The sequence below is a fragment of the Larus michahellis genome, chromosome 1 (genome assembly GCF_964199755.1).
Source record: "Larus michahellis chromosome 1, bLarMic1.1, whole genome shotgun sequence".
NCBI classification, from domain to species: Eukaryota; Metazoa; Chordata; class Aves; order Charadriiformes; family Laridae; genus Larus; species Larus michahellis.
This window is the reverse complement of record NC_133896.1, coordinates 148492771-148520589: the sequence shown is the minus strand read 5'-3', so window position 1 is coordinate 148520589 and position 27819 is coordinate 148492771. Positions and strand designations below refer to the sequence as shown.

At 40.6% G+C, this 27819-nt stretch overlaps 1 protein-coding gene across 6 annotated transcripts in view; it reads left to right on the top strand.

The window, feature by feature from the left end:
* JADE3 (jade family PHD finger 3) overlaps nucleotides 1–27819 on the top strand; it is a 70659-nt gene that overhangs the window by 39042 nt on the left and 3798 nt on the right. For all 6 annotated transcript variants that reach the window (XM_074607905.1, XM_074607897.1, XM_074607912.1 and 3 more), the window contains 7 exons: nucleotides 9316–9473; nucleotides 11365–11555; nucleotides 13813–14024; nucleotides 16792–16959; nucleotides 22315–22431; nucleotides 22885–23358; nucleotides 26526–26643. In XM_074607905.1, coding sequence (XP_074464006.1) covers nucleotides 9316–9473; nucleotides 11365–11555; nucleotides 13813–14024; nucleotides 16792–16959; nucleotides 22315–22431; nucleotides 22885–23358; nucleotides 26526–26643 — 1438 coding nt within the window. The remainder of the gene's footprint in view (nucleotides 1–9315; nucleotides 9474–11364; nucleotides 11556–13812; nucleotides 14025–16791; nucleotides 16960–22314; nucleotides 22432–22884; nucleotides 23359–26525; nucleotides 26644–27819) is intronic.

Genomic DNA, 27819 nt, shown 5'->3' with positions numbered 1-27819 from the left:
GTGTTGTTTACGTAATTTCTAGGAATTCAAATGATCAATGTTTTCATTTCCTCCTCTTGAGATCTTTGCTGCTTTCTACCTGTTCCAACACAAAATCTCAAGCCCTTTAATGCTTGAAAATATGAAACTTTGAAGAACAAGATCTGGAATATACACTTGGAATTAAGAAAGCGTATTTCATAACATCATCCTTCCAGTAATACTGGCATCTTTTTGTCCTCTTCCATTTAAGTTCTGCCCCGTCCCTGAAAAAAAAGGGGGTGGAAGAAAAGAAAGGGGAAAAAAAAAAAACCCAAGCCCCCTAAATCTCAGACCTTAGAATGTGTGCTCTTCTGGAGGAGTGTCCCAAGTACAATATGTAAAATAACCTGAAAAAAATAAAAGTCCCCTGGAAAGGGAATGGAAAGGAAAATGACAGTAGTAATCTCTACTGCTTGTACGTAAGACTCTTGGCTATCGTTCCAGTTTTTCCTTTCCTTCTGCTAGAAGCAAGCACTCCTTCCAACCCCTTGAAAAGCATATGCTGGCGAGTGTATTACATAAAATGCCGTTGTCAGCAGAGCATTGGAATTGATTATTTATGCATGAAGTGGTGACAAGGGTATAAAGCAAAGACTGAAAAGAGACCCCCACCACACACCCTTCTAAAACTGATGTTGTAATTCCACAAGCTTTTTGTAGTAATAGTTGTCTGATATCTATTAGATAGAAATTTAAAATTTCAGGCTGACAGCATCCCTTTCGCAAGGGCTCTCTTTAACAAGTTGGCATTGCACTCCTTTCATTCACCTCTGCTTGCCAGGCAGCAGGTTGTTTCTTGAGTTAGTGATGCAGAAAATCTAAAAGGTCAAAGCTATAAATAGCTGTTTGGGAATATTTTTGCTCATGGTCTTCATACATTAATTTTTCTTTCATACCAATAAGCCTGGCTTTCTCAATTAAATTGCATATGAATACATAGGCTCTTTTCCACTTCCACAACCATCTCCAGCCCAACCCAAGTTACCTGGGTTCTCTCTCTGAATAAAAGCTCAGTTTTGGTACTGTGACCAACAAGCAAGTTAGTGTATCTGTCAGTTGCTTCACAGGACTTGTCTGTATCTGCCATGGTCCTCTGTGGTTGCCTATAAAAAATGATAAGTGGTTGCAGTTGAGGACAGGTCTCCCAGGTGCTTCAGAATCCAGGCGGGTGTGGGGATGGCCTCAGTGGAGTGAAGTCCTCTGGTGTTACTGTGGGGCAAAGGGGTGCAGTGTTAGAGTGCACAGTCAGGCTCTTGTTCCCGGACCCTGATTGACCCCAGGGGTTTACATCAATGCAGAAGGGATGTTGTTACTGGTCGGACCTGGTGTCCGCTTACCCCATTCTCCTTCCTTGGAGAAGAAGGTGAGAACAAGGCAAACCTGTAATGATGCTTCTTCAGACCATGGTGTTTCTCTGTGTAATTTCAAAAGCAAGACTGTGGCTCTTTCTTGGTGCTCCCCTTCTGGATTACAATCTATCACAAACTACTGAAATGGTGACTTGGAAATTCTGCTATCCGATTAGCTTTAGCATTTACTTTGAGTAAATAAATTGTGTTATGGTTATAGGCACACCAGAAGTATAAGTCATAACAGTTTTTCAGATCTTTATGGTTATGTTGGCCACATGCCATTTGTGGTGTTGCCCCTTGTGGATTTAAATGTAGACAGGAGGGGCTCGCAGGCCTGAGCAGTAAGCTGTCTGGGAGTAGCAGGGTAGGAGGCATTTGGATGTCTGGCTCAGCAGGAAGCCTGTACTTTGCAGTTTCCTGTCTCTGTGGAAGCTGCAGCAGCAAATGATGGCAAAGGAGTTGGAATAATTTTTGCAGGGAAAACCTATTAGCTAGACCGTACTGAATGGCTGACCATTTCTTTTCCCTTAGGCTAGTAGGGTCACACAAAAAAGCCTAAGAGATCTTTATAACACTCAAGGTTATATATATTTATTTTTTTTCAGTCCTCTGTCCCTCTTGAAACTGGAAAGGAGTTAAGTTAGCGCTGTGCTTCTACTTAACCCTTCCCATATAAGATGGCAGTATTTTATCTGTCTTTGCAAATAGGGGTTTGAATCTGACAGCAATAGTAGCTCTTAATCCCTCATTGCTGATAGTGACAGCTGTGTTATCATGTGAAATGTAGCTTGTCTTCCTCAAGTAAATGGTCTGCTTTCATTACTTGGGTATGTGAAACTTTTTTAGTGGCATTTAACTGCCACATAAATCGTAGGTCTTGATCCTGGGGAGCACCCTGTAAGACTAGACTCTTGGCAGAAAATGGATTCTTTTTGCAGTTTGAAAGTGGTCAGTTTTGTTCTGCAAATGAATGGGCAATGTGGTTAAATCATGCTGCTTTGTGTGTACCATGCTGTCCTGGTTTGAGTGACACAGGACTAATTTCTCTTTCAGTAATTTCACTTTTCAGTAAGGTCTCTTCTAATGCTTGGGAAAACTGCACTTGCAGAAGACTCTAGTGTCTGAACTGTGGAAATATATGCTTCACAGCCAGCTATGGTACGTGGGTTTCAAGGTCTCAGTGTTTTCGAGCTCACCAGGTGCAGGGGCGAGGTGGAGTGAGACCCAGGCACTTGACCCAAGCTGGCCAACAGGATTATTTCATACAATGAACATCACATTCAATATGAATTAGAAAGTTTGCTGAGGAGTCCTCTCTCTTCTATGATGGCTGTGATCCTGAGAACTTCTTGCCCCAGTGCCGGACCCCTGAGCCCTTCCTTTCCTCCCAAAGCCGCAGTGCTCGCAGTGTCTGACGCTTGCTGTCCACTGCTGGGAGTGCACAGCTTCCTGCTGATATAATTGTCTGAGTATAATCCACGTTTATGTATTTTATATTGGTATTGGGATCGATATTGGTTCTTTAGTATTATTAATGTTAATTATTTAGTCTTATTCTATTCAATCTGTTTATATTTCGACCCTTGGGGTTCCTTGTTTCTTCCCTGATTCCCCTTCCTGGATGGGGAGGGGTCATCGGGTGACAGAGTAATTGTCTAAACAACAATAAATTATTGTGGGTTTCTCAAACCATAATGAACACATTAGAATAGGAGACTGTTATCCTTATGTGTGTGTTTACCTTAGAAAATTCTGAATTAACTTGAACATCTGTACAGGCTTCTTAAGACCACTGGTGAATGTGCCTTTTGTGTTTCAATGAGCTGCTTTTTAGCCTGCTTGGGTTAATGGATAAAAAAAATAAAATTGCAATAGTTTCATGTAAGTCAGAGGTGCAACCTCATTGGTTATTTTTAGGGTCTGTTTTTGCTTTGAGGGACCTACGTCTCAGCCGATTTGAACTCTTTAGCAAGAGGTGACCTGGATGCATAAGGGCGTGGAAGAGCTTGCTTCTGAAAAGGCTGAGCCATTTTACCTTTGGAAGTGAATGAGCAGCTCTAACAGTAAGGTATGAACGGTCTGGAAACAGTAGAGGTAGAGCTTCAGTCCTGCCTGTCGTTGTGATGGAAGAATTGTGGAGGAAAGGCACGGGGAGGATGAATGAGACCAAAAGTTAGGATATCTGTAGCAATTAAAAGGATATCCTTTCCATGCATCATGTAATTAGACTGTGAAGCTCATCTGCTACAGGAAGTTGTTGAGACTGAGAATTAAACAAGATTAAAAATGGAATTGGACAGATGATAATGAGTACAGATTTTTCTAAATATCTGTATAAATTAATACCATTTTAAAAATTGATTGTTAGGATTAATCCCAAAATCCGAAGCTTATGTCTGATTAGCAACCAGAAGGAAACTTGACGTGTGCTTGCACATTTTTCTGGCTCATGAGATACTGTCAGAGACATGATGTTAGGTAGAGTTGGTTTAGTATCTGATTTCCCATCTTTTCCTATACGTGCTTGTAAAGGAGGATAGGAACATTCATTGCCGCTTAAAAGAAAAGCACAATATTTCATTTGCTTGAGTCCTGGAGAATCCATAAAATTAGTTTTAGTGTGTAGGGGTTCAAACATTAGTATTTACTGCAGTGCATGTCCAAATTGTGTAGACATTTGGGAACTACAGATTTAATGCTACACTTATTCCTGTCTGTCCCAGCTATTTTAACATCTTAAGTTTTTTAGTCCAGTCAGTATACATGCTTCATTTCCATTTTAAAATTATGTTGCCTTTTATTTACTTTGCTACCAAAAAAACTCCAACCAAACAAAAAAACCCACCCTGCCCTGAGTCTCCAGACTGCTCCAAAATAACATACTTTAATTGAGAAACTTCATGCCAGATTGCAATGTATTAACAAGAAAAAAATCTGACTTTCTGGGATGAGCCCACCAAGTACTGTCCTTAAAGCTTCATCCTTTGTAAATGGCCAGTCTTTTGCACATACTGTGAAATGCCTATGCAGAGATTAAACTATGCTCAGATACTGTGTGGCTATATTACACTTGTGATAGGTCATACTAGGATTAGACTTTTGTTTTATTATTTACGAGGTGATTTTAGGTGTAAACTGCTCCTTTATGGGTGTGTTCAAAGTTGCTGAGGGTTCTCTACTTGAGAGATACAATAGTAGAGTAAGCTTTAATGCTTATGGGAACAAAAAGAAGTTACTAGATCTTCTCAAAGGTGAATTAAAAAAGATTATTTGACCCCAAACATGATGAAAATCTCTTGTGTAATTTACTTTACACTTTATGGAAAGAGCCCACTGTAGTTTGAGTGCTTGGCACCTGGAATTTCAAAGTTGTCCTTCGAGGTGGGTTGTGAAGGAGACCAAAAATCCAGGGAAATACTAGCTCTTTCAGCTTTCTCTGGTTAGAGAGGATATTGTCCCTCCTTCTATGCTGTTTCCCATAAAAGATTTCTGAGAGTATACTCCTGCGGAGGGGACAGGACAGAACATAGTCGTTCCCTCTTGCCTTTTAAAAATCACGGCTCTGTGTTTCTGGTGCAGTGGGTCCTCTGACTCCCTAAGCGATGCACATGAGGAACTGAAACACATGTTGCTGACTCACTTGGGGCTCTGCTGGGAGCAGGAGAAGCCTTAGGGCTAAAGCAATTGGATGCAATCCAGCAGAAATCCTGCTCTGATTGTAACAGCAGCGCAGTTAACCCAGAATTTCCTTAAGCCTTTGAGGTATGGTTCCCAGTCGTGGCCTAGGCACCTGTGACATGTGGCTTACCCTTGTTGGGGGTTTGTAAGCAGGTGGTCAAAGTACCCGAAAGCGCGGTGTGTCACAAGAATAAATAGCAGTTTTCTTTCAATTTTTAAGAGACAGCACAATCCATTTGTTTTCCCTCACATGTGCATTTGGGCAAGACAAGGTGAATCAGCAATGACATCAGTCAGTTTCAGTAGTAGCTTGAGAGGGTTATTGGAAAACATGTTTGACTTTTTTTTTCTCTTTTTAAATGTGGTTTCAGGTTTGCGATGGTCATGAACAAAAGGTACTCGACAGTCTGTGCAGATCTGATGTTTGAATTGTTCAGTGAAGATTGTGTTTGTGGAATGCTGTTATATTGTCAAGACCTACTCTCTGTGTTTGATGCTAATATTTTACTGTAATTCTCTATAGCATTACTTATATCCTTCCCGATAATCTTTAGTGGATAAAGGATACTTCACAAAAAATAGTGTTATTTGTTTCACAGGCTTGGTTTATTCACAGGGTAAGCACAGGAGGGTCCTGTGAGGAAGATTATTTATTGAATTTTCACTGAGTTCTTCCAGAAGGAGTTTGGGTTAAAGTTATAGACAGCTTTTGGTGTAGCATTTATAAACGGATTCTAAGAAGTTAATTTTCCTTGGACATGCTCTTCTAACATAATTTCCAAATAGGACTCAGAAGTCTGAAAAACAAATAAAACATATGAACCATATCTTTTCTTCCACAGCTCCATGACATCATTATTGCTTGGTGTGTTAGTGCTGTGGGGGGGAGCAGAGCATCCTTATTTCTGGAAAATTTCTGTAGAATTTAGCTTTTAAAGGCTTTATAGATGGCAGTGTATCTCTGCAGAGGTAACTATGAAATTCTCATTGGCTCAGCAAATCCAGGCAGACTTTTACTGCAGTGCAAAAAGCTAATCTTGACCAAAGAACAAGATCTCCTCTTCTAGATTTAAGCCCCAGTTCAAAAGCATGGAATGATTATCAGAGTTTCTCAAAAAAAATCCTTAGGGCATCGGTGATGATGATTATGTCGTAAGCAAACACATTTTTCATTGACATCATTCACTCAGTGCTGCACCGTTTTCAGCCAAAACTAAAAATTCCTGGCAGCAAAATGGGACATTCAGACGAAGCAGCCTTGCATGGTAAGCAGGGCTAAAGCGCATCTCTTCTTTCATGCTTTCAATTGCTAAAAATATTTTTTCAAAAAATTCCACTGTCACACAGTAACTTGTGTGAATGCTTACAGTGCTGGGGAGTTTCCCATTTCTGTGTGGATGGACCTGGCTCTGCTAGCTGCAGTCGGAAAGCCCTTCTCTGTTGTTGTAAAGACACGCAGCGCTAGCTGAGTCTACTCTTGAGGAATAATGTCTCTGGACGGGAATGTCTTACTAGCCTGGACCTGGCATGCTCATTTTTCAGGTCTTCTCGATATGTATGATATTACAGATGATACTAAAATCAAGTTAAAGGGTTGTGTTTTGTGCATTGTAAGAAATAGAACTGCTTTTGAGTGACTGAAAAATGACCACTGCACTTCATGGCCTAACTGTGGAAGTGATGGCGGTCCTTGCGAAGAGAAGAGTTTATGCAGTGGAGTTGCTTTATGCATACAGTTAGTAAAGGAGCCACATTGTTTTTCAAATAAGTGTCCAAAAAGAAACAAGCACGAGGAAAAGCTGGCTATCTAAATCCTGGAGGCGTGTGTCTGGTCTTCATTGATTAGTTCGTAGCCTTGAGGCTGACTGCTGAAGTAAAATTCACTTGATTTGTCAGAAAACTCTCTTTGGGTCCCCTGGGTGTTTTGGTTTGCTTCCGCAACTAAGGAAATACACAGTGAGTGTTCTCGTATGTTTTCCTCTGAGAGTATTTTACTGTTGAAAGAACCTGCTTGGCCATACGTGAAGAAATGAAGCATGATGAGAGCTAGATATTGTAACGATTCCAAGCGTCTGCAGGAAATACTCAATTGCACTCTTATCACAAGTATAGCTAGGCAGTTCTTAGGAAGTCTTGGTCGAGTTTTGGGGTTCCTTAAGGTTTCAACAGTTATGTTTATTTTGGTTAAATCGTTGACTTTCAGTGGTACCTCTATTGTAAATTTTAGAAATCTGAAGCAGAGAACTTAATGTCGCAGCGTGGTGATGGTGTGGTCAGTACTGTACAACAGACAAAAACACAACAAAAAAGTTCATCCTCCAGGGGATTTGTGCTCTAAAAATAGAGATGATACAGTTCACATACATAATGGATGATGAGAAGATGAATTTGCTGCTAAGCAATGTAGTTAGAATACTGATGCCTTTAATAGCATTTTTCATCTAGTGTTTAAAAAATAGTGGGCTTGATATGAAGCACTCTACTTCTATATTCTGCCAGTGGCTTAAAAGGTAATATGTAAAGCACTTACCTAGGTAAGGTTTGAGAATCTCTTTTTCTGATAATTAAACCAATCATTGCACTTCTCATTTATTGAACTATTTTTTTTCCTTCTGGAGTTCTTTGGAATTGTGCCATGTTAGTGTTTCTCATAATCCTGGTTCTGTACCTGTAACACAGAAAATGAAAATGTCTTTTAAGTAGCATGAATCATTTTATGTTTTTTTTTTGGTGCATACACATACTGCTTGGAAAAAAAAATGGATGCTTGCAGTCTTGATGCTTTCTGTCTTGTTGTTCAGATTTTAATACAGGCCTGTTAGGTACCTGAGGAGTTTTACACAGAAGACAACAGTGAACCGTCTGGTTCTGAACCAAAGCAGATAACACATCAGTGGCAAATGAGAGAGCCTTGAGGCTGTGGTTTTGAGTTCCCTCGGTCAGCTTGCTTTCCCAGCAGCCCACGTGAGATGCAGTTGTAGGACATAATGAAGTAACACTGGTGTTCCAGGTCACCAGCAGCCTATTTCAATACCTGTTTTTTAGCATAAAGCCATTTTTAATAATGTTTACTTGATGATTTCCAAGAACAGCTGAGAATTTTTGCAGTAGGCATAACCGGTCTGGTGCTGTCAAATTGAAAAGGGTACACGAAGATATTTGGCTCTGAGATATTTTATTACTCTTTTGGCTATAAAACTGAATTAGTAAGAAGAGAGTTCAACCTGCCACAGCTTATTGCAGGGATATTTTCTGTTTCATTTTATTGTCCTTTGAGGATTTGATTTCTCATTATGATAATACAGTTAATTAGTTGTGATGTCTCCCTAACACCAAGCCTCAACACCAAGCCTCAGTCACTTTTTAGCTTTTATGAATGTTAAACTGGTGCAATGTAGCAGTGGAGAAAAAAACCCACAAAGGATGCATATGCCCTTTATTTAAATTTTATGCACCTGTATTTGATAGACATTGACATTAAGTAAGCTTTGAGGTGACTGATAATCGTGTTTGCATGCTCATAAAACATTAGTCCTCTTGAGCCAAGAGTTGAATGTTACGGTTGGAGGTCTGTCACTGATGGGTTTGCTTTGTTTCACGGTGGCGCATTTCATCGTATAGGTTTGCTAAAGGACGCTGAGGCTGGATTGTGTCGCTGTGCCTGCATTGCTGGGGTTCAGGCACGGAGCAACAGAGGTCTTGTGTTTCAGCAAAGGCAACTGCTTATCTTTGATCCCGGAGATCCCGACCCGTAAAACTTGAAGTGGTGTTAATAAATGAACAAGTGCCTATACATCAGTTTCGCCATGGCAACTGTTCGTAGCCCATGAGGAATATGACAGTTTAAAGTAGCTAAACTGAGTGAAAGAAAATGATATGCTACCTTGTGTCTAAGTTGGGGTAAAGCCTACAGACTGGCAAGTAAAATAAGCTGTTTGAAAGTGATATGGTGAGGAGTCTTAAATCAGGTGCAGGCCTCCTTTCCCCTCTCCCTGGTCACCCATAACAGCCTGCCTTCATTCTGATTAGTCTTCAGGCAGCAGTGTGGTTTTGAGTTAGTGTAAACTTCTTGTCATACTGCATCTGATACACTGAGAGTTAATAATCTAGGTAATTTCGGATTGACTTGTTTGTGTGTTGGTGCTGTTTAAAAAAAATTATCAAGGTATATGCATTGTTTTGTTATAGATAAAGAAAAATACCTGTGTCTTCCTTTATGCAACACTCTTTCTCAAACCACTCTCTTCCCTGGTGTTTCTTGCAGGTGTTCCGCAAGGATCTCATTAGTGCCATGAAACTACCAGATTCTCACCATGTTAACCCTGATGAATATTATATCTTTGCGGACACGTGGAAACAAGAATGGGAGAAAGGGGTTCAAGTTCCAGCCAGTCCAGAAACTATTCCACAGCCTTCTCTCAGGTACTGGTGATCAGACACAGATCATGTGCACAAAATGTCAGCTTAGAGAAGATGGTGTCTCAAAAACAGGTTGTCTAAATGCAGTCAGCTTTTCTGTGTTATTATATTTAAATGTTCTATGCAGCAACCTTCAGGTGCGTTCTTAAACTAAACAAGTACCGATTTGGAAAACATTTCTGTGGCACATTAGTCCAGATCTGGTTCTATCTGTACACTGTTATAGTATCTACGTTGTGAGTTTAAAAAGGGGATCTTTTTCCCTGAGTCACACAGTTCTATGGATTAAAAACTGTTTTCTCATTTGAGCATGGCAAGTTTAATAAATTAAGAATAAACCCAATTTTTATACATGTTCCTTGAAAGGCTTCTCTATAAAGCATGATGATATAGAACAGTAGGCAGGCAGTAGTTACTGGTACCTGATAAAGTTACTCACTTGTCCATATAATTTAATTTTCGTTACTGTTGCCAAAGCTTTAACCCTTTCTGCTGTCTCTCACCACAAATAGCTGCTTAACACTATAGAAGTTCAGTGATCTTAGTTTCAGGACATAGATAAATAACCTTTTGTTCTCTCACACTGTGCTTAGACTAGGAAAACATAACGCTGTAGTCCTGCAACCCTTCCTGGTAGAAACAGTGTGTGTTTCAACATATAAATGTTATTGCCAGTGTGGTCTTTGAGACGAAGATAAATGAATTGTCCAGTGAAAGCGCTGATGCCAGCATAATTTAATTTCCACTGGGGCTATTGTCAGTACCAAGTTATTAAAAATAAATATATTGCATCTCATACCAGCAGTATTACATTAGAGAAAAAAATTGCTATAGATTTGGCTGGACCAGAGAAAAGAAAAGCTCACAAGGGAATGAGAGGAAAAAATGAGCAAGGTGAAGAAGAAAGAAGAATGGCAGAAGAACATTGTTTGTGCTAATGTTGACAACCCATGTTGTCCAGTAAGAATTATGTGGGATACTGCTTGACTGCTGCCTGCTCCTTCTTTACTCCTCTTGCCTTATTTCCCACAGCTTTTCTTTTCTCCTTGTCCCATGGCGGATTAGCTCCAGAAAGCATGCAGAGCTGCTCACGCATGGCACTGTTCCATTTAGTATCTCCCTGGCTTCCTTTCACATGCAGGGCCTCTTGCGTTGAATTCAGAGAAAGATTGACTTTTATCTAGCTAAGGTCAGTCTTTCCATTACCATAGGCTAGTTTACTAATCAAATGCTGAGTTGTATCTCTTAAAATAGTCAAAAGATTGAAAACACCAATATTTTTCTCCTTTGCTTCCTGGATGATTTTTAGCTGTTTTTTCCCCGTTACGTTTTTGCTTGCCATCAGAATGGTTCTTGCATAACGAAAATAATACATTCGTAACGTGGATAAAGTGTCACTTACAAAATAAGGGTAGACTGTTTATCCCAAATGAAGAGCAAGCATTTCTCCCCCCGCTACACATGCACTGCAGTAGAATAAATTAAGCTTTCGTGAAAAAGCTGGTATTTCAAGAAATCAGCTGGCAAGGTTTCCTTCCATCATTTAAGAAGAATATAGAACAAAGACTGTAGGGTGTTTTGTGCATAATACTTTCTGTGGGTTTCAAAAACACTTGCATCATCGCACTAGTAGCATTTGTTAAATTGAAAATCATATGCACAGGCTTACATTTTAGAAAGGATTTTGTATATGTAGCAACAAACAGTGCAGTAGCACATTTTGTGTGAAGAAATTACACTTACAGCATCCTGTCTCCCTAGCCTGGCTACACTTACCGGCTAGTTTAAAATCTGTGAAACACTAGGTTTCTTCAAGCTTACAGCAAATATTTCATGTCTTTCAAGGATGGGTCTTAAAAAGCTGTAACTCTCTATTTCTTTTTTTACTTTCTAGGGTTGTAGCAGAAAAGGTGAAAGAAGTACTGTATACACGACCCAGAAAATACATTCACTGTTCCAGCCAAGAGCCCACAGAACCAGGTTACATCAACATTTTGGAACTGGCAGAATCTGTGTGTCGCTATGACTTGGATGACATGGACATCTTTTGGCTTCAGGAGCTAAATGAAGAGCTTACAGAAATGGGTAATTTCACAACATGTTCTAATTTTAAAAGCAGCAGTTGATTTCTGCTGTTAGAATTGTAGTCTGCTGTGTGAGATATCTTAAAGATCGCGGAATGAGAATGGAATGGAAATGCTAGGAAAAACAGGAGGTAAAAATGCTTAAAATAATGACTTACTCAATCTGTTAGTTTTATGTTTTACCTGTTGTGCCTAAAAACTTCTTCACATCCAAAATCATCTGCAACTTCTGCAGACTGAGGCAAGAGAGAAAGAGCCCACACCACGTGGAATTAATTTTAGGACTTCAAAAGTTAAAAATTCTGTATAGGAAAAGCAGATGATTCCATTTCTTAAACTTAAACATATTATTGCTACAAATTCGGCGTTCTGAGGAGCTTGCATGCTGGGTTCTTAACAGAGTAATTAAGTTTCACACATGTTAGCCCATTTAAAATGAGCTAAGTAAGCTTTCATTCTATGCAAGTTGTGGGTATAGGGGGCTATGAGGGGGAGCGAGCTATGGAAAATGATCTTGGAATTATCACTGGAATAACTGTGTTGTGGTGGAATAGCTTGTGTGGCTGGCATTCTTCCATGGATGATTGCAGGTCATTTAGGAAGGACATGTGGGCAAAAGAGGGAGATACTTGGCATATTCTGGATTTGCTTTTCACAAACCAGGAAGAACATGTAGGGATGCGATAATCAAAGGTGGCATTGGCTGTAGTAGCTGTGAAATAGTGGTGACTGAGATCCTGAGGGCAGTGAAGAAAGGAAGTAGCCTTCTGCTCCTGGACTTCAGAAGAGCAGGTTTCTACTTATTTGGGTAACTGGTAGGTGGGATCTGAGAGGTAGGTCTGAAGATTGGAACTGCTGAAGAGAGCTAGCAGGACTTTAAGGACAGTCTTCACTAAGCACAAGAAAGATCCATCCAGACATTCAGGAAAACAAGTAGATGCGTCAGGAGGCCAGCGTGGTGAAGGAGGGAACTCATGACTGAGCTCCAGTGCCAAAGGATGTATGTAAGAGATGGAAGCAAGGACAAGCTTCCCAGGCATACAGGGATGCTGTTAGCAAAACCAGTGCTTTTCAGGGGGACAGATCTCCATCCATGGACATCTTCAAGTTCTGACTGGACACGTTTTGAGCAACAACCTTGTCTGGATTCACTGTTGACAGCTTGAAGCCAGTGATTAGGCTGGAGAGCTCTGAAGCATGCTTCCCACTGGAATGATGCTGTAATTCTGCTAATTCAAGGAGTGAGAAAATAGCCAGGCATTGCAAAGAACAGCTTAATAGCAGAAGACACTTTGTATCAGCAGTCATTTATCTTGTCCCTCTCCCTGTTTATCAGTTGCAACAAGGAATCCAAATTAGTAGCCATATTCTTGTGCATAGTCCAGCAGTTAAAATGTTAGCCTCTGATAGTAGTGCTACATGAATATCTCAACCTTTGAAGATCTGAGTAAATAGTGAACTATGGGCCACAGCATCATTTTTGACTGAGGATTTTGAGAGAATGCAATTTGGAATTTCTCGCAGCTGTGAACATTGTAGGGTTTCCTGTGCAGCATATGTCCTGAAGCTGCAAGCTGAGGACATCTTTTTAAGTGGTTCTGCTTACACTAAGTTTGATTAGTAGTAAGCATACACAGCATGTGTGGTGTTCAAGTGAACAGAGAGTATGGATTGCCGGCAGTATGTTTATCTGCTATTTTATTTAAAAAGCACCAACAAAACAATAAAAGCACTTTTTGTATCCATTGTGCTGATCACTCAAGTAGTGTACTGGGTGGTACTGGGTGGTGGCAACTTCTCTGTCTTTATAAGATCTAAAGTATTCTTGATAAGTTTTGTTTCCTAGAGAGTTAGTCTTCAGAAGAACATTGTGTGTGATTTTGGATGTCATTAGTGTTTCTTAAAGTGATGGAGGTGGAGGGATGGTTGTATGGGAGCAGCTAGCAGTTACAGAAACTGCTGTCTGTCATTTATGCTGTAGTGTTTTCTTCAAGGTGCAGTCTTGTGTGTTATATACAACTTAAACTTTTACTCCAGTCGTAGTTCTACTTGTATTTAAAAGATAATGCTACAGTTAGCCAGTGAGTGAAAAAGGCTTTCTGTTTTTATTTTTTTATTATTAGCATCCGTAATGGGAGAGAAGACACTGTGTCTACTGCATTAGTTGCTAGAAGTTGTTCTTCTCTCTTCCTGCATCTCAGACTCGGTCAGAGGCACCTGACTGTCCCCTAATTCCCCTTCCCTGTTCTTTGTTGCAGGATGCGGGCCCTTGGATGAAAACACAATGGAAAAGACAATTGAAGTGCTGGAACGGCACTGCCATGAGAACATGAATCACGCTATTGAAACTGAAGAGGGGTTGGGTATTGAATATGATGAAGATGTCATCTGTGATGTGTGCCGGTCCCCTGACAGTGAAGACGGGAATGACATGGTGTTTTGTGACAAGTGTAATATCTGTGTCCATCAGGTTAGTACCTGTAGAAATGTTGATACTGTCCTGTCTTAGTTTACTTTGGCAAGTGTAATCTGAACTAATATTAAATGTTAATTGGAAGGCTTTGTAATTTTCTAGGTATGAAGGGTGGTATAATACTAAGATGAATTTTTGTACCCCGACAGTTACAGTAGATTAAGTGGCCTAGCATGGGAAATATGTGGACATCTACAGTCTAATAGGAACACAAAGTGGGTTCTTGGGACTTGCAAGTACCTCCTCTGTGACCGTAAACAATTTTCCCCCTATTACTAAACCTGCTTTTGAAGATAAACAGGGCAGGAAATGCTGGCGTGCCCTGTGTGTGAAGAATCTAAAGATCATCTGTTTCAGAGCTGGGGTTTTTCCTCCTTGACTGACTAGTTAATTGGCCAGAAATGGGCTGTCCAAATTTAGCTGTCTGAAACCACATGTAGGCACTTTAACAGACTGATCTTTTTTAGAAGGCGTAAGCACCTGCAATAACCGTGCTCTCAGTCTGAACATTGCTCACATTTATAGCATTTCAGATGTAGCCAAGAGTTTACACTGACTGAGCTCAACGTAGTCAGGCAGAGATATCCATATAATCAGAAAAGGGATATGAATCCTGTGGCTTCTGTGTGTCCTATTCTGGAGCAGGGTTTTGCTATGAATTGAAAACAGACTAAAAAGGTTTTTTTAAAAAAATGTATTTTTGTACTGACCGTAAGTAATATTCAGAAAACATATCTGGCTGAAAAAGGACCTGTCATCTCCCCGCTTGCAGTGTGCTGGCTTCCAGCCTGGCTGCTTTCGTGATCTGATTCACCGCGTGAAGCAGCCACGTGAGCCTGAGTGCCAGTAACATGGCCAGTGACAGGAATATGGCTGGCAGCTGGGCTGCCTGCTTTAGCCTCTGCTTGTACCTGTTCAAAAGTAAAGATGAATTTGGAGTCGAAGGTCTGTGGTTGCCTGCTCGCAGCTGAGCTTGAGCTGATGGCCTGCTGCCTCCTTCCTCCTGACCCTTCCCTATGCCAGACCTGCCTGAAACAAACTGGGGAGCATGTATGGGCTAGAGCTAATCCTAACAACAGCAACAAAAAAATCATTCTGTTTTTAATCTGGTTTGGCCCTGGCTCACCATGTAGCTTCGGGTCTGTTTGTCATCACACAGTTTGGGAGTAGGAAGAGTGCGAGAGATTTCTTCTTTCACGGTGCCCTCTCGTGCCAGCTCAAACACATTGTGAAATTACTGGTTTAGTAGTCTAGGCCTCCTCCACTTAACTGCATTCGTAGAAAATAGTTTCAGTCCATTTCCAACCACCTAAATGTGATCTTAGGTGTTATGCCTCTTCTGCGTTAGTAATAGAAAGAATGCTGGTGGGAATGTGCCACATAAGGGGGGGAAAGAAAAAAATCACTTGTAAAATTTAGTTTACAGCTCCCCCTGTTGGGTTTCTACAATAGTTGTCACATCAAAATAGCATTTTGGATAGTCATTCTTGGCATTTCCATAATGCAGGGTTTAGTTCAGGAAAGTCCCCGTCTCTGCAGGCCTGACATAAATGTGCAATGTTTTATGATATTGCTTCACGTTAAATACTGAAATAATATCATCAGAATACTGGGAAGGCAAGTGTGCAAGTATTATACTAGATTCAAATCTGAAAGACTGGTTATAGCTAATGATCCTGTTCTGTCGAGGCTTTCGATGTTACTGTTACCAGAGATGGTGTTAGGAATGGTGGGGTTTCTTCTGAAAGCTACCCTCTTAATAAAGTTTTTATTTGGAGCAGTTGAGTGACATGACAGCCAATAGTTTCAGATACACTCGGCTTTAATACGCGTGTATGTATGTACAGCAGAATATATCTAGATAGAATCATAGAATGGTTTGGGTTGGAAGGGACCTTAAAGATCATCCAGTTCCAACCCCCCCGCCATGGGCAGGGACACCTCCCACTAGACCAGGCTGCTCAAAACCCCATCCAGCCTGGCCTTGAACACCTCCAGGGATGGGGCATCCACAGCTTCTTTGGGCAGCCTGTTCCAGTGTCTCATTAAGAACTGCGAGGACTTTGAATCAGAAAGCAGACTATTTTTTTTCCTTTTTTCTTTTTAATTCTCAAATCTAGCAAAAATTAAGAATTTTTTTGTTTTCTGAGGTGTTAAGTGCAATACTCAGGAAATATTCATAAAACCCAGCACCTCATAATTTCAGTATGTGCCATAATTTTGTTGCACTATCATAGAAATATTTAAAGTAAAAAACAATTCACAGAACTGTAATCATAAAGGTAATTTAATGTTGCAGGAAATGGTCTTCAATCAAACAGCTCATATCCCTTCACATCTAAATAGAATTATGTTAGAGTGTAAAGTTATTAGTGGTAGGAAATTGTGATTTTTAAAAGGATTAGATGCAGAAGCTAATTTAAAGAAATGTCTACATTTTTTGCTTCAGAAATTTAAAAGACACTAAAAGGAAAGACGAAGGTTCTTAACACCAGTGGTGTTCTGCAGTCACAGTGTGTGTTTTATGTTATAAACAAATAATACCAGCACACATTTTAGAAAGAAACTGGCATAAAAAGACTTTGCTCTAGAAGCTGTTTATCTCTTTGATGACTTGACTTGTTTTAAGGTACGAAATTAGAGAAGGATTAAATAAAGGCCAAACTGTGCTTTTAGTGTTTGAAAGCTTTGGTTCATATGAATATTAATGCTCGTGTGTGAAATCATATTGGTGCAATGATCTCAATAGCTCTTTTCCTCCAAGGCATGCTACGGAATCTTAAAAGTACCTGAAGGGAGCTGGCTGTGTCGCACGTGTGTGTTGGGAATACATCCTCAGTGTCTCCTGTGTCCCAAAAGAGGAGGTGCCATGAAAGCTACCAGGACAGGGACCAAGTGGGCACATGTGAGCTGTGCTCTCTGGATTCCAGAGGTAAAATTTAATTTCTGCCTTTTTCTTCTGTATCGTAGGCTCCTTTTTCCCTCCTCTGCCTTTTTATGTTCACATGATTTAAGGGATCTGTCTGGCTTAATATTGGACTTTATTCTGATGAGTCTGCATAGTCTGTGAGGACTGGGAGAGAGTCCAGCTTATGTTCCATTAATTAATCACTTTGTTCCCTCCATTTACTCAGCAGTCACTTCTTGGTGTCATTATGGTATCTGAGTGACCTGCTAGAAAGGGTTATGGATGTAAGCTAGTGTTCACTGGGCAACTGCAGCTTCGTTGTCTGTCTTACTTTCTGATGAATTTGTGTGCTCAGTTAGGTGTATAATTTGCATGCTTACATCCACTCTTCTGTTTTTTTAACAGAAGAACCATTGCATTATTTGTCTAGGATGGACTCTAAGATTTGTAGTTAAGGTGTTTTTTTTTTTTTTGAAGCACAATTTTTCGGAATGGTAGGGAGATAAGGCTTTTTATCTTTTGTGTTATAAGTAAAGGCTTTTTTTGACACATCTGTGCATACACGTATGGAGAGTTTAATAATGAAGCTTTGCACTTTTTCCTCTATTTTGAATCAAGTTTAACATCACATTATAATTCTGTAAATCAGAATGTTTGCTTGTGTATAGGTGAGGTTTGTGTTTCTTTTTGTACTTGGAATATTTCTGTTTTCTTTCTGGTTAAATCCACAGATCCATTGCGTTGGGTGGTTTAATGTGAGGCGATAGCCAGATTTGTCGGCACCATGACATCAGGGGAGTGCATACCTTATTCTCTGAACCTGCTCCCAAGCACACCCAGGCCTCACATTTGCAAAACTTTGAGGAAGATGTTAAGATTCTGGGTATTTTTTTTTTTTAACGTAGCAGTCAGATGTATTGTGTAATACTTAGCTCTGTCTCAGGCACATATCTGCTTTTCAAGGAGGTTATCTTTGCAGTTGCGTTTTCCTTTCAGGCCTGCTTGTTGTAGTTCCTGGCATCTCTTCCACCTTTAAGGAGAGAGGAGTTGAGAAAAAACCAAAAGATTGATTTTAAAGTAAAAAAACCCAACAAAATAACATTGCCTGACTTTTCCTCCTGTACTTATGAAGTGTCTTGGCTGGAAGCTCTCCTGGCTCTGAGCAGACTGGTTTTCCTAAGAGATCCTTTCTGCGTTTGCTTGCCTTGATGCTCTTGCCAGCAAAAGAGGAGCCAGCAGGTTTGGGAAGCAGGTGATGGCACACGCTGCCTTACCACCTGCCCACCTCCCTCCAGCTGAAGGAGAGAAGCTGTCAGGGGAGCACCCAGGAGGGACAGCTCGAATCCAGCTGCTCCCACAGCCGCTTTGGTGGATCCAGGCCGCGGGCACCTCCTCCCTTCCACACCAATACCAAGTGTGTCAGGCATAGTGAGGAGGTGACACCTGCCAGTAGGGGCAGGAAATGCCTCTTGGACCCATTCTCTCTCTGTCTTCTGAGCTGTCACTTGGAAAACAATTCAGTCACTGGAGAAGCCAGAGAAACCTTTGGGAATTAATCGCTGCTAAAATGACAGGTTAGTTCCTGTCTGGGGAGTTGCTGTGGCCTTACGTGCTGCAGGGGACAAGAAAGACCCGGGGATGGATAACTCAAGGGCGAATTTGCATTCTCGTATACCTATTTTTCTTTTCCCCAGGATAGTAGTGCACTGGAACTCCCCAAAAAGAAACAGATGAATTATAAAGTCACTGCCATTTCCTCTTGTGGCCCTAATAAAATGGAGCAAGGCAGAATTCAGAGAGGAATGGGCCATAAACATGTCTGTGCCTTGTGGTAAAAGGTTCAAAGAGGGTCTTCATGAGTCACCAAGTATAGGCTAGCATCGTTGCAGGCAATTGGCATTAGGTATTTTCCTTCATTAAGTTATTTGGCATTGTCTTAAAATGTTTTTTCTTCCCTCCCTTCCTTGTGAGCTAATGCTGTCGAAAGGCTTTCTTGACCCTCACTTGACTGATTGGGATGTTTGAAGGTTTTTACTTTACAAAGTGTACCCGTTGTTGGTTTATATCCTTTTGTTCTTCTGTCTTTATTGTCCTTTAGTGTAAATGTGTAGTCTGTTTCATGCTTTCTTTAAAAGGCATTATTTAAAAAAAAAAAAAACCAAAACACTGAGACTTGAAAACTTATACCAAGTGTTTTGAGATTCAAGGTCCTTCTCTGCCTCAGATAACCCATTACAGTTATGTCTTCCCTCAATCAACGTGGCATTAGCTGAAGCAGAAAGTTATTTTTCCTTGCTACAACTGGAAGGGTATCAAATTGGCTATCCTTAGCTGCTGTTGTGAGTGGCTGTCCTCCAGCCACAGGGATGCCCTTCCCAGCCAGCGATGCAGATCATTGTGCACTTGTGCAGCTGCTGGTGGCAGATTAGCAGAGGACAGCAGGGTGACAATCGACATGGTGGTTGCAAAGAAGAGGCTTCAACAGCCTATTGTCTTCACTCTTTCACATTCTTAAAACTTTTTCAGACTACAGCAGTAAGAATGTAACCTGATACAAGGTGAAGAAATAAGAGAGAAAACAGCTACATGTTACAGCAGATGGATCATTTCTGCCTTGGGATGGGAGGTTTTGGGGAGTGGAAAGGTTGGCGCCTCTGCTCTCTGGATCTCTTGTGAGCAGCGAAGTTCAAACAGATTTTGCCTTGACTCCTCTCTGTGAAACATGCAGGCGGCATGAGGCCAGTATAAATAAATTGCACCTGACTCTGTAAGCGCCTCTTTGTGCTTTTACAAAATGGGGTAATATAAACAGGCAGCATTACAAGCTGAATGGACAGTATTTCCAACATAACTGTTTCCTGACCTTATGAGTCCACTCTGGGGAAGGAGCAGGGAGAGCATTAAAAGGGGCACAGAGGAACAGGGAGAAGATCAGTGCCAATTCCCAGCTACTGCTGGGAAGTACAGTGGAAAGCTGGTATTACTCAGACTCCAGAAAAAAAATCACTGAAGATTCTGGTTTCTTTTTGAAAGGAATATAGACAACCTGACAAATTGATATAATCCCTTGATTCCCAGAGGAAGCCTTGCCTCTTAGTGTCGTGGTAACCGGGTTGAGAATTGCAGTCAATCTTTGTACAATATTGTTTCAGAAATACCTGTGCAGCTTGTAACCAGCTCTGTTTTGAGCAAGGTCAAGTTGATGAAAGGCTCTTTCATTTTGGAAGCAAAAAAGCTACATTTGATGATGTTTAAGAGTGCTGGACATGATTTTGTGGAACCGTTCAAGCGTTTTAGGACCAGCTTTGTCTTTTTCCCACCAATTTATAGGAAGACCACAACAGATTAAATTGCATGTCATCTCTACCTGATGAGGGCATCACATTGCCTGCTTATTCTCCTTGTCTGGTAAAACCTGGACCCTCTCTGAAGCATCTCACTATCTTCCTAATGAAGACTTCTGAAAATACCATGCAGCAGGTTGACCTCAGTATATTCCAGAAGATGTGGTTTGCAGTTGGGGGGACCAGAGGATGAAGTACTATAACAAATATAAATCTTATTAGAGTCAATTTATGTCATGAATTCATGAACTGATGATCAACTTTTTAAAATGTGGAAATGGTGAACCATGTAATCTCTTGCAAAGCTGTCTTTTCCACCTCCTTAAATGAAGCCTTAAAGCAATGCAATGATAAGAAAAGAGTAGCAAAAATACTCAGTTTGAGCATAGCAACTATGACTCTTGGACTTGATCAACTTAGCACTGCTATGTTTGGTTAAGTCTACCTCACAGTGGAGGTCTGCTGAAGCAAAGCCTTTTCTCCTCGGGGATTAAGCAGGTTTTAAAGTGATTATCTGCATCAAGTGATTGTTGATGTACCCCAGAAGGGAAGCTAGGTAATACAGCTTAGGCTACTGGCTCTTGTAAAGTCAACGGTTTAATTACCACATGTTAAACTAATTTATATAACCTGGATTTCCCTAGGAGAGTCTTTTTATGGAGGTAATCTATGAAAACTACTATAGCATAACGCTCTTAAAGTTTTCTAGGAAAAAAAAAATGCTGTTCAAATCTCAGCCTTAGCTGATTTTAACTGATTTCTTAAGGAATCAGCTTTATTCTGGCCTCACAGCACCACAGAACCTAGGAGCCTCCTTTCTTTGAATTCTTACATCTGACTCCTGTGAGAAGAGGCTCCTGTCCTACCACTGGAAATACAGGTCTGCCCTGTTCTGGTGAATTGTTCGTAGAAAGTGTGGAGATCTTTCTAGCTAGAGTCTGCATTGTATTTCTGCTTCAGGCAGGTAGCCCTCCAAAGCACCCAACTGCTAAATTCAAAAAATGCTGTGTAAGCTTCAAAACCCAAGCTTTTGGAGACTGGCGTTCTTGGGACAGAACAGTTATCTCACTGAAATCTTCCACCATGTGCCATTCTCATACTGGTCCAGTTCTGCATGTTGGTCATTCAGAGCTGGCCAACTTTTTGTTTCTGCCCGTGGATAAATCCTGTTTGTCAGGAGTGTCTCAAGGATGCCTATGGAGATAACTATGTCTGTTTTGGTATCCAAATTATGGAGGACAGTCCTTGTTTCTCAGTAGGGACAACGGGCAGCTGAGAAATTTCTACAGAATATGTGGACATTAGTATAACAAAAAATAGGAAGAGGCATCCTGTGCTTCTTTGTGTGTTTTTCTTTCTTTTAGTATTAATATCCATAATCTGGTCTACCAGAGACAAATGGATCATCCAGACTAAGTATATGAAAATTGGCACAAGAGAATATACCGTGCATTGCAGTAAGAAGTTTGTTGTATTCTTTCTCAAATTATACTTGATACAATCTATAGTTAGGAAAGTGTATTAGAATCATCTCTTGCACTGGGAGCGCTAAATGGAGAGGCAGAGCTGGGAAGCGAGGCTTTCCCTGGCTACTGACTGATAGATCTGATTCTGTCCCAAATTGTGAGCTGGCAGAAGTAGCAATGGTAGCAGATCTGTGGACCTTAAAGAAGGAACTTTTCAGGTAAGTATGAGTAAGTGTTCCTATTTTGTTATGAGTAGCTTGTGTCAATTCAAAGGAAATAAACTTAAGCATCACTTACTGCAGTCTCTCAACTGTTTCGTAACAAGGCATGCTGTAGATGCCTCCAATGTTTTAAAGAATTGCAGCTTTTAGCCAGCGGATTAAAGTAGTAGTATTCCACAATATTGTTTTCATGTGGGATCTTTTAGGGTCCCTTACAGAGAAGTATGAGCACATGGAGATCTCACAGTGAGATAAACGTGTGGTCATGTTTCTTCTTCTGGTATTAATGGAGAGCTTGTTTTTATTGTTTTGAATAACTGCTTCCTGTACTGTTCTTTTTGTTTACAGGTTAGTATTGCTTGCCCAGAAAGGATGGAGCCAATCACAAAGGTGTCTCACATTCCACCAAGTCGGTGGGCTCTAGTGTGTAGTTTATGCAAGCTGAAAACTGGTGCTTGCATTCAGGTGCGTACTTGTCCTGTGGTAACTCTTGAGTCTATGTGAGAAGGGCAATGTTGTTCTTCCTCTGTTCAGAGATGCTTTACAATGCAGATGACCATTGGATAGGTGCTTACTTCTTCACAGCTGTTTGCTATCAAATTAGTTCACTAGCACAGAGATTTAGGAGTTAGTCTGAGTTGCCTTCTGAACAAGGCTGAGATGTGTAAGGGCTGCTACTGTTTGGGTCAGAGGCGTACAGAAAGGGCCTTCTGTTGAACACTGTTCACAAACAAGAAAATACTAAATCAGGTGATACCAGCTTCAAAGAGATCAACAGACATTTTTAAGAGTGTTTAGGAAGTATGTTTTTGTAGGGATAGACTGTCATGTAATTAAGATAATTCTGTCCTTTTTTTCTGGTTTGTTGCTACTGTTAGTGATGGAGTTGTTTGGTTTTTTTTTTTGTTTTGTCTGTAGTGCTCTGTGAAAAGCTGTATCACTGCCTTTCATGTCACCTGTGCCTTTGAGCATAGTTTAGAGATGAAGACTATCCTGGATGATGGGGATGAGGTCAAGTTCAAGTCCTATTGTCTAAAGCACAGCAAGAACAAACAGAATTCACTGCCTGATGTTGATGAGCACCCCAAAAGCGTGTCAGACCAGAAGCAAACAGAGAGTGAGAAAACCAGTTTGCGAGCCCAGAAACTCCGAGAGCTGGAAGAAGAGTTCTACTCACTAGTTAAAGTGGAGGATGTTGCAGCAGAACTGGGCCTTCCTAAACTTGCTGTAGACTTCATCTACAATTACTGGAAATTAAAGCGAAAAAGTAACTTTAACAAACCATTGTTTCCTCCCAAGGAGGATGAAGAAAATGGCTTGGTGCAGCCAAAAGAAGATAGCATTCATACTCGCATGAGGATGTTCATGCATTTGAGACAGGACCTAGAGAGGGTAAGAGCTTAACTGGTAAACTTTTGAAAAATTATTTGCAGGTGACTGAGGTCTTTGTTTGTGGACAAAAGTGAGAATGAGGGAAGCACAGGGAGGTGATTTTTTTAAAAGAATAATTAAAAAAAAAAACAAAAACCTTCAACTCCAGTCTTTCAGTATGCTGCATTGCCTGCTGCAGAGACTTTCAGGAGCTGCCCCTTCATAGTCCAGTGAGAGATCCGATGTGAAAGGAGTGCTTCATGACTTGCTTAGAGGTTATTCCTTTATGTATATTAAGATGCATGTTTCTTATGCACAATGAACATATTTGCTAACAGACTTTTTGATTTCAACTTCAGTTGAGTAAATGTTTAAATCAAGTAAATTTATTTGACCCAGCAGTAGCAGTTACTAGTAATACAGATTCAATAACAAAAATGTTCCTTGTATTAAATGAAAGTAAGTGCAAACAGCAAAGGAATGGGGCAGCCTTAACAAATTCTTATCTTCCACTTTCTGTTTTGGGATGGAGGGACTCTTGATTTGGACTTAAAAAGGTGTTTTGTAATGGTTAGAATAGAATGGTAAATCTTAGCCAGTTCTGGCATTGGAAAAATCAATTTGCATAGGTAAAGCAGTAAGTATTCTTTGGTGAGCGTGCATTAAGCTTCTGGAGAGTCCTAAAAATATATTAAAGCAGAGCTGCTTACCCTCATCATTTGAAGGCAAGTAAGTGAAATCCTAGATGGTTAACTTCCACAGTGACTTTTTGGCTCCAGGCGCACAGAAGAGTGTCAGCCTGTACTCATACTACTTCCTGTGACATCTGATGCAGGAGTCTTACTCACGTCTCTTCCTTGCCAGCATGCTGGTGTCAGCCAGTCCCAGGTAGCAGGCAGGCTGAATCACTCGTCACCCTCTTGACCTAGATGCTTTCACCGCATGTAGCTGCCTTAGGTGCGACAGTTGGTTAGCGGTCTGAAAATAAGCCACTGACTCTACCACTGCTTGCGGCTTTTCTGAGAAGGAGGAAAAGGAAATTATCTTTTTATCAGTAGCTAGCTGGGCTCTTACTAGCTTGCCAGCTAGCTGGTAGTTTGAAAAGATGGAGTTCAAGTGCTTAGAGATGGGTTGTGAATGTGAAAAAGGTAACAGAGTAAACTAGATGTGCTAAACCGGGATACAGAGGCATTGGAGAGGAGAGGGGAAGGAAAAGCAGAAGAGAGAAAATAGTGTTGTAGGAAAAGGGAAAACAATATTGGGGAGAGAACATGAAAAGTACAGGGACATGAGTGCTGGAGCTGAGATCTGCGCTCGTCAGTGTTACTGTTGCCTTGAATTTAGTTCTCTCCCTTTTCCAGGACCACTTTGGATATGGTTCCTTATTTAAAAAAAAAAGTAAAAAATCCATTCTTTCAAGAGACTATTTTGAACTTTTTGTTTGACGAGTGGTGGGTTTGCATTAACTTTTGTTGAAAAGAATGTAGTTCATTCTGAGTGGAGGTAATTAATAGTTTGAAACGTCTGTCTCAAAGTTTCTGAACTTCTTTGTGCCACAGGGTTTTCTACTCAGTTATCTCTTGGGATGAATATAAATTTGGGAATCTTGGAATTTCCTTTCTGGGGAGAGAGGTTTCAGTTCTGAACAGATGGAGTTGAGTGCTGAGGGAAGTATGTTTGGCAAATATCTTTCAACTGGTCGCTATGCTGTTTCAAGAACTTCAGTGCCTCTTCCTGTTCTCGTTATATTAGGTGGAAATTCTGCTATTAACTCAAATAGTCAAAGTAGAATTATGTGGAACTGAATCATAGAACCATAAAATGGTTTGGGTTGGAAGAGACCTTAAAGATCATCTATTTCCAAGCCCCCTGCCACGGGCAGGGACACCTCCCACTAGACCAGGTTGCTCAAAGCCCCAACCAGCCTGATCTTGAACACTTTCAAGGATGGGGCATCCACAACTTCTCTGGGTAACCTGTTTCAGTGTCTCACCTCCCTCATTGGTAAAAATGTCTCCCTTGTGCCCAATCTAAATCTACCCTCTTTCAATTTAAAGCTGTTGCCCCTTGTCCTGTCACTACAGTTCCTTGTCTCTCACCATCTTCTTGTAAGCCCCCTTTAAGTACTGAAAGGCTGCAATAAGGTATCCCTGGAGCCTTCTCTTCTCCAGGCTGAACAACCCCAACTCTCCGCCTCTCTTCACAGGGGAGGTGCTCCAGCCCTCTGATGGTCTTCGTGGCCCTCCTCTAGGCTCACTCCAAGAGGTCCATGTCTTTTCTGGTGCTGGCGGCCCCAGAGGTGGACACAGTACTCCAGAGCGGAGTAGAAGGGTAGACTCACCTCCCTTGACCTGCTGGCCACCCTGCTCTTTATGCAGCCCAGGATGCAGTTGGCCTTCTGGGCTGTGAGCACACATTGCTGGCTCATGTCCAATTCTTCATCACCAGTAATCCCAGATTCTTCTCAGCAGGGCTGCTCTCGATCCTTCCAGCCCCCAGCCTGTATTGATACCAGGGGTTGCCCTGACCCAGGTGCAGGACCTTGCGCTTGGCCTTGTTGAACTCCGTGAGTCAGTGCAATGGAGTCTGAAAAGAAAACTGCTAAATGGGTCAGCCAAAATGTGTACATTGCACAAGAAGCCAGAGTGTTCTTTTAGAGGTGATCTACATTTGGTTAATTTTGGTCCAAACAGGCCAGCTCTCTTGGGTAGCTTTGAATAAAGTATTACTTTAAATGTTCCAATAATTTTAGGGGAAACAATCATAGTTTAGCTGTTAAAAATCATTCTGTGAAACGCTTTGCAGGGAAATTCTGGGGGAATCCAGTATTGCCTACAGTAACATCCCTGGCATCATATATAATAGAAGCAGGCTTACAGACAAGCAAATCTTGGCAATTACTTGCTTTTCTTTTGACTGGAATTTTGTGTTTGCTCGCTGTTCTTATAGATGAAAATACATTCTGCTGTCTTGCAGAACATATTCAAGGCATTAATTGAATTGGCAATTAAAAAAAATTCCAGGATAATTTTTTAATTCATAGTTACTTATGTTCAGTAATATCCACAAGAACTTTGCCAAGGGATTTTGCATATAGTGTTTTAATTCTGTAGTTGATGCACTTTTTTTAAACTATGTCAAGATTTATTTCTTTATTGCCTATTAAGTTTCCTGTTATGCCTCCATAGGTAAGAAATCTCTGCTACATGGTAAGCAGGAGAGAGAAACTGAAGCTGTCTCACAGTAAAGTACATGAACAGGTCTTCAATTTGCAAGTCCAGCTCATTAATCAGGAAATCGCTGCAGGTAATCATATAAATGTAAAATATTTGCAAATTCTGTCTGTCTTTAAGCTCAAAAATGCGTTCTCTTTATGTTCCTGCTTAGTGCTTCTAACACTGTAAATCTGCCTTTAAAAATTCTCGTCAAGTACACAGTCAACAAAAGTAGCAACATGCGAAAACCTCTTTAATCTCTTAAAATATTTACTTGGATATTTCTTTATTTTATGGCTGTGTCTGATATATGCCTATTACTTACCAATCACTATGGCATCCAGATAGCAGAAATGAGCTGGTCGTGATCTCTTTTTGTTTCCTTGGCTGCTTTTTTTTATGGTACCGTTTCCCCACAGCAAGCTCTGTGCTGCTGCTTGGTTCTCCAGCTGAGAAGGTTTTTTGCTTGCTGTCAGTAGTTGGTTCCTTCAGGCAAAAGAGAAGAGTGATTGATAGGAATCGCTGCTGTTCTCATGTTGCCATGCATGCTTGATGAACAGCGCAAAGAGGCATTTCTTAGCTTGCCGTCTGCAGTTACTCTCCTTCCTTCAAAAAGAGTTTTAAGTACTCTGGTTTGTAATAACGAATAGTAACTGCTTAGGAATGCTCGTGTACCAAAACCCACTCTGCTCTTCATTTTTATACCGACCGTCTTGAAATAAGGAACACAACATTTGGAAAGAGGAAGAGTATATATTACAGTGCAATTACTTTTTTTTTTAATAGGGAAGGCAGCTATTTCTTCAATGTGAAATTAAGATCTCTCTGTTCTTTCAAGATACATATTATGTTTTTCATGACCAATTTAGAGTGAAGTCTTTTTGGTTTTTTCCTCTACCCTTGAAGCATGGATAGGTTTCATTAGTACTGACAAGGTGTTTTTTTTTTTAAACTGTTTTAGATCAGACTAGTACTTTGTGGAAGCGGCAGTACTCTAAAGCACTTTGGTTTTGTGTAAATGCGGTTTATTAGAAGTGTCTACTAAATTTATTTGATGTCTTGACAAATACAAGTGCTTTTTTAATACTTACTAGAATAGCTTGATAGCTACTTTACAATGGCGCTGTATGCGTATAATATCATAAAGACTAATATATTGGGGTGAAAAGACTTCTAAAGCATAGAGAATTTTATAATACAAAGCAGAGAGTTGAACTAAGTCCAAATTGAAACTCAGTTTGAAGCATTGTTTTTTCTCCATCCAAAA